A 7,585-nucleotide genomic window follows, 5' to 3' on the forward strand; every position below is an offset into this window, starting at 1 on the left:
GGGAAAACCTGGACCAGGTAGATGCGTGGCAGAGCCGACAGCTATGTGAACTGTCAAACTAATCCTCCAAAGTAAACATCTTGCAAATCTGCTGCGAAGCAGATTCGCTCTTCAGATACTCCGAGGCATAAAGCCATGTGTGAGAAACCTCCTGGTGGCCCACTGAATGAGGCAGGATGCTAGCCGGGCAAAGGCCATTGCTTCTGGAGATGGTGGGAATTTTTTTTGCGGGGGGGGGGGGGGAATCTGGGAATCTGGGAATCTGCTTTCTTGGCAGCTGCCAGTCACAATTTCTATTTTTTTAAAGAATGTGCCAAGAAATGAACTACAGTGTGGCAGAGAGTCACTTCCTCTAAGAATGTTATCAGTCCACCCAGTGCTACTGAAGCCTTTGCTCTCTGCCAATGCCACTTGCCCCAATAACATTTTCAGGTCATCAGTGGTGACCAGGTGAGTGGTTGAAGACAAGACTGGTCTATGCCAGTGAAAATCCAGGGAAGGATCACATTTCTGAATGCTCCTGGGGGAGTGCGGACTCCCAAAGAATACAAAACTAGCACAGCTGGGCTAGAACCAGAGCTGGGCTATTTCTCCCTGTGGTGTTAGTTGCCTGTTGTATTCTGTCTCTTTAAGAGCCATTCTCAGAAGGCTGAAGGGTGAGAAGTCCATGTGAGAGAACTGGTTTCAGTTTTTCAGCAGAAGCCTGTGTGAGTGGTTTGGCCTGTATGATCTCCACAGAGGCTTGAATATCCTTAGGCCCAGATGGACTAGAAATGAAAGACAGTCTGCAGATACAGTATACTGTGCTTCAGTCCTTCACACCAATCTAAGTTTTTTATGCACTGGGCTTTTCCAGTGAATTGTTAGTAGTAAATAGTTGAGTTATTGGAAGAGGTCCATGTGTGAGCCCTGTAAGAGGTTCCTCTGGGAAGAGGATCTGTATGCTTGCATGCAGAAGGTTTCAAGCTGTCTCTCTGGAATCACCAAGATAGGGTTGCAAGAGACTCCTGCCTTGGAGAAGCCACTGCCAGTCTGTGTAGACAATACAGAGCTAGATGGATCAGTGGTCTGACTCAGTATAAGGCAGTGGAGGAAATGGTCCCTTCCCAGCTACTGCTTGTCTTTTTACTACAAAGGATCACTCCCAGGATGCCAGCATTCAAAGCCCCCCCTAAAATTGTCTCGTGCCTGCCCTTCTCACAGTTTGAGAATGCACACAGAGCTGCCAACACCAGCCCCTTCTATTCAATTGACAGAAGATCTGTCAACAGATCTTCTATCTGTTGACAGAAGACACACGTTTCTCCTTGTGTTCCAAAGTAGTCTTTCCTGTAACACCTTTTGAAGTGCCTGGATTTTGAGAACTGAGCTATATCTGGTAGGGGTTTCTTTTTAGTTCTCAGTTTTTAACTTTCTATTAATAACTTTTAAAATGTGTAATTTAAAATGTTTTTAGTCTGGTCTTTTAACTTGTTTACCTTTATTAATATTTTATTTTTACATTGTATGTGCTTTGTTGATGTTGTGAGCTGACCCAAGCAGTAGTGTACTGGAGGGGCAGGGTATAAATATTTTAAATAACAAACAAACAGGTTATATTAACTATGATGATATCTCAGTGGAACCTCCAGAGACACAATACCTATTAAAATGAGCTGTTGGTGTGCTCTGTATTATTTGGCTTGCCACTGATGGGCTGAGATGAAAGTTTGATCTGACACCCAGAGGCGTAACTATAGGGGGGGCAGGGGGGGCACGTGCCCCGGGCGCCATCTTTTCTGGTCACATGGGGGGCGCCGTCATGACCAAATTTTTTTTAATTTTTTTTTAAAATTTGTTAATACAAATGTTTCCTGCTCAGTGCAGCAGTGCTGCAGCAGTCAAGGGAGCGCGTCGGTGCCCCCTTCCCCATGAGCGGTCCCTTCCGCGCCGCCTGCGCCCCCCCGCATTGCTTTGCTGGCGCCTGGCGGCCAGTCAGTGGCCTGGCTTGGCAGCGGCGGCGGGCGCTTGTGAGGAAAAACCTAAGTATAATGTAGTATGTTGGGGGGGGCGGTGGGGGGGCGCCATTTCAGTGCTTGCCCCGGGCGCCGTTTTCCCTAGTTACGCCTCTGCTGACACCCCAGAGCTTTTCATAAGTTCTGAAGTTAAGCAAGGAAGGATTTTCCCCATCAGAGTGATGAAGTCATAAGAGACACAGCTAGGCTCAACAGGAGGGCTCCCTTTGTGCCACATGCTGGTGACCTTAGCTGCAGCCCAGAAAAGACAGGAGCTTACATGTAGCACCATGAAATGCAGGCAATGGGAGCACTGACTGCCCGTGTTGCTGCCTCTCTGTAAACATCACCAACAGTGTTGCAGGATGGGGCTGTTCCCCTCTGACTTGAAGTTGCACAGCACGGCACCCATAATTTATTTCAGTGGCCATCATGGTTGTGCAACTCTGTTTGCACAACTTTAAATGGGAGTAGAACCTGCAACACTGACAGCAGGATTTACACATGGAAAGCCGCATGGTATGTGAACCACTTCCCCTGACAAGTCTCGTGAACATTGCAAACTTTTGATTCAAAAATGGAGCTAGGTGTTCTGTAGTGGAGAGTCAACATAGGAAGCTGCCATATACTGAGTCAGACCATTAGTCCATCTAGCTCTGTGTCATCTACACTGACTGGCAGCAGCTCCCCAAGGTTTTAGGCAGGAGCCTCTCCCAGTCCTAAGAACATAAGAACAGCCCTGCTGGATCAGGCCCAAGGAGGCCCATCTAGTCCAGCATCCTGTTTCACACAGTGGCCCACCAGATGCCTCTGAGAAGCCCACAGGCAGGAGTTCAGGGCATGTCCTCTCTCCTGCTGTTACTCCTCTGCAACTGGTACTCAGCCCTTCCGGGAGATGCTGTCAGGGAGTGAACCTGGGGCTTTCTGCCTGTAAAGCAGATGTTCAACACTTCACAGCACTCACATGTAGTCACCCATCCAAAGGCAAACCAAGGTGGACCCTGCTTAGCAAAGGGGGCAATTCATGCTTGCTACCACAAGACCAGATCTCCTCCACAGTGGGGAAGTGGGTTAAAATATTCTGTCACTGGACACTTAGAGTGAACATAAGCATGACCCTGCTGGGTCAGACGAAAGGCCTTTCTCATCCAGAATCCTGTAGACCAATAATACGATTAAAGACCTAAGAGGAAGCTAGGCTACTGTTTTTCATGATACTGAGGTGGCAACCCTACCTATTATGGCTGCTATATGGTGGTGGCGGCGGTAGCATGAGCAAGACCTGATGAATAGGGTGCTCCCTGGTTCTGATCAAAGCTAATAAGGGTATTTTTGTCTGTTCATAGTGGGGAAGAAGAATTTGGGGTGGTTGAGAGTCCAAGGCTGATGTTCTTTTTCAAGTCCCAAAATTATTTTCAGGGAGCTTGATACTTCATTGTTGGAATGGAAATAGGGTTACCCACAGTTCCTTAATAGCAGGGACGTCCCTTATTTCAGCCCCAGATTGTCTGTCCCTTTTGGGATGCAATTTGTCCCTTATTTTCAGCCAACAGGAAGAACCTATGGCTCAGATCAAAACGGTTGTTTTCACTAAACAGCAAAATATACATTATGATCATGAGCTCCAACTCCTTACCCTTCTCTCTCCCCAGAGTACTCTGTGGTTCTGGTGGCCTGCAGGCTTAGGGTTGCCAACAGTCCCGTATTGGGGACATTAATGAAAATGATGATTAATCAGCCATCAATGACTGGCTGACTTACTATTCTGCAGGTATCGGGATCAGGAAAATCATGCAAGGGATGGCTTCCAGAAAGTGTTCATGTGTGAAACCTCTTTACTGGCTAACACAACACTTCTCTTTCCAGAAAACAAAATTACATCACACCCAGTTTGGCTAACCATGCTAATGTCAATAAGCAGACGAGAAGCAATCTAAGTTGTAAGATATAGTTTGAGTTGAAAGTGGTAAAAACTGATACACCACTCAGGCTGCCGCATATACCCTACCACGTGTCCCTTATGGAATGTTGGCAACCCTAAGAAATGAGGCAGCAAGAAAGAATTACCCATGGTTGTGAAGTTCAGTTCAAGTTTTTACACTGGTCAACCATATAATTGGACGATTCTGGCCTACATACTGAGCTATGTTCCACCTGCCTTTTAACGGAACAGGCACTTGGTTGTGCAGAGTGCTCTTCTGCAAAATGCAAGGATTGCACAAATGCAGTTGCATGATGGATGGACATTATTTCCAATGGCCGTCCATTGTGCAACTGCATTTATCAGTTCTTGAGTTTTGTGCAAGAGTGCTCTTGAGCAACTGTGCATCTGTTCCATTAAAAGGCAGATGGAACGTTCTGCAGTATATCATTCAATGTGACCAAGTAATTTGTTTACGTATTATATGAGGGCTTTCCCTCTCCTTTATCCTTTGCACATCTCTGTAATTGACAGTTTGACAGGGTTCCTGAGCTCTGAACATTGACAGTGCAGTAAGTACATGAAAACACAAAAACAAGAGGAAAATAGGTGGGTCACAAGGGGGTTTAATCCAATCTGAGCCACTGATTCACTGTGTGACCTTAGCCAAGTCATTTAACCTCTGTGAACCTTTGTCTGTTCAGCTTTAAACAAGAGAGTTTATGGTGGTGGGCGGGTGGGGGGAGAATTGCATCTGTGATCAAGCTCCCTTGATGACTAAATCACTCATTTACATAATTGCTGCTTCATCCCTTTCTACGTATTGTCCTGTGTACAAAATTTAATTCTAGCCTAGCACACTAATTGTTTTCTACCACAATTTAGCATTCAACCTGCATGTTTTTGAAAGGTCTCATCAAATGCAAGATTTTTTTTCATTTCGAGTTTTAAAGGCTGTTTTGAGGTCCTCCCCGCAGAAGCATAATGCTTTGATTAAAAGTCTAATCAGCGTATGATACAAAAAAGTTGTATTTAACATTCCATATATTGCGAAGGCCACGTCACACAAATGGCTACTTCTAAATATAGCCCTGGTCCATCTTAAATTCCATAGGTCATTAACCTTTCACCCATAATCATCTTAGACATGGGATTTAGATCACCATTATGTAATTGATCATTAGTGAAATGATGCACTGGAGATTTGAAATTCAATTGTTTTTGTTGCTGAAATGGTGACCTGCTTTGAAGCTTATATGATGGAAACCTTTTAAATTGCTATGTATCTTACAGGTAGATTACTGATGCAATCAGGACAAATATTCCACAATTAACACACACACACACACACACACACACACACACTTTTTAAAGAAAAAGAAACCTTTTAGGAATACCCAGCTTTATGATAATAGTTCTGAAGGATAGGGAAAAAATTAAGGCAAATAAAATGCTCATAATTATCATTTTAAAAAATCCGTTGAGTCTCGTTTAGAAAAAGAGAATGAATTCCAGGCAGAATGCACTTCTCATTTGTGTATAATTGTAATGGACCATGAGAGCAAAAAGTGATCATTTTAAGCACACTGTATTGTGTTTTCAGAGAAAGCCTCACACATCATTGACCATTAACTCATTTGTATTTATTTATTTATTTATTTAAGAATAAATCCAGCTGTATATCGTTCACCTAGTTTACGGAAATAAAAGTAACAGAAACCTACCCAATTAATGCAAGTAAAGAAAAAATAAAACTATGTGTCAACAGGTCAAACTACATTTGAACAGATAGGGATAATGTGAAATATCAAAAATTAATCTATTTGTAGAGATTTTGGAGAAGAAATCTGGGATGTCCCAGGCATTTCTCTTTCTTTGGGAATTTGGTGGGAAGAAATACAAATGGTGCCATGTTCAAGTCATTGATTCTGGAAGTGGTGCTGCCATTAAAAACAACAACAACACACACACCATTGGAGCTTCTTGAAAATAGCATATAAATTGCAGCCATGTATATTGCTTGTGAACGGACACATTGTGACTTAGTTACATCCTGATAATATGGGAAGATGTACTCACTTCTCCTCTATCACCTGCTTTTGATATTCCTCATATTCCTCGCGGGTCATTCCTGCTGCCGCGGCCGGGTCAGTGGGGGCAGCTTCGTCCTTCGTTTCTTCACCCCCGCCGCCAAGTCCCAAATTTTTCACCTGGTTGCTCAACATACTTTTCATTAGGAAAGCCATTTTCTTCTTCCAAAAAATACTCCCAGAACTTGAAAAAACAACCAAACCAAGAACAGAACAAAATCCTGAAATAAAAGAATAAACAAATCAGCAAATGGAATATCTATAGCCCAGACAGATCTTGAAGGACACAGTGCTAGTGAAAACTGTATGCCAAAAACAGTTTGCCAGCCATAATCTGGATTAAGGCAGTGAACTCCTTAGTATCTAGAGGCAGATGGTTCAGATTACTCAGAGAAAAAATCATTAGATGCAGCTACCTACTTTTTATATTAATACCTTAAGCCAATTGCCTTTTTTTGGTTTTAAAAAAATCACAATAGACAATGAGACAATGTTAAGAGTTCCATCACTTGGAGATCCTCAGGCAGCAAGGTGCCTCTAGTCAGTAGATCACATTGCTTGAATTTAAATGGTAGGATTTGGTTGATTACATGAGCAACGTGGAACTGGTCAGCAAATTATGCTGGATGGACATAGACCAAAGAGATTTGTGGTGGTGCTGGAGGGAGGAATAGAATTCTTCATTAGATGAGAATCAATCCTTTTATCCATTAATATTGTTTTATCCCATTGCGCACTAGATTTCAACTTAGTCTTCTCTGTCAGACTCCTTAATGGTTTGCAACTGGCTATTGGAATATTAAGCCAAATTCATATTGAAATAAGGTACTAATTTCTATTATTAATCTTTTTTAGAAATTTCCAACAGTCCCTCACACTCAAGTGTGACCAAGAAATGAAATCAATATAGACCTATGCAAATGAAGGGGTGGGACGATGCAGAAGAAGTACAGGCTTAATAATGTATTTACCTGAATCCAAGCCTAGGTTTTTTCCAAGTTCTTTGGTGTTAGAAATTGGGGAGGGGGATCACCTTAAATTCTCTTTCTTTCAGGCAAATGCCAGTATAACTGTTATTTACCCTGTATTTTTTAATAGGGCCATCTTAAATTCAGAGTTGTCTTCTATCCGGGTAAATACAGTAATGGCTTATCATAAGGGGCAGGAAGTAAGATTAGCTCTCGCACTTAATTTTTCCTGTGTAAAGGAATGGTTGCTATTTGTCACCATACGGAAAAATGAATGGCAGAATCTGTCCTCCACCTCTTCCAACTGGGTGGCTAGGCTTTCACTTCCAGTGGCTCACGCTGGAGCCGCCTCTATAGGCAACAGGTGTATCCGCCATTTCTGTAGCACCTTAAACTCTGCCGTCGTGGCTAGCAAAGGCAGGGAGGCTCCATGGCTGCAAAGAGTGCTTCCTCACACGCTACTTCCAGTATTCCGAAAGGGAGTAGCCATGTAGGAGTGTGAGGACAGTCTAGTTACATAGTGTTGGAGATGGAGTTCCAGTGCATCAACCTTTTGCACCAACTATCCTAATGACCATCAGGGGCATTGGGAGTAGAGATAGTGAGTAAGGG

The 7,585-nt window shown here is 43.3% G+C and overlaps 1 protein-coding gene across 1 annotated transcript in view; it reads right to left on the reverse strand.

Annotated features, from left to right (window-relative positions):
* CPLX4 (complexin 4) overlaps positions 1-6,161 on the reverse strand; it is a 44,149-nt gene extending 37,988 nt beyond the window's left edge. The window contains exon 1 of the mRNA XM_053301792.1: positions 5,995-6,161. Coding sequence (XP_053157767.1) covers positions 5,995-6,161 — 167 coding nt within the window. The remainder of the gene's footprint in view (positions 1-5,994) is intronic.
* Between the last annotated feature and the right edge of the window lie 1,424 nt (positions 6,162-7,585).

The sequence above is a fragment of the Hemicordylus capensis genome, chromosome 2 (genome assembly GCF_027244095.1).
Source record: "Hemicordylus capensis ecotype Gifberg chromosome 2, rHemCap1.1.pri, whole genome shotgun sequence".
NCBI classification, from domain to species: Eukaryota; Metazoa; Chordata; class Lepidosauria; order Squamata; family Cordylidae; genus Hemicordylus; species Hemicordylus capensis.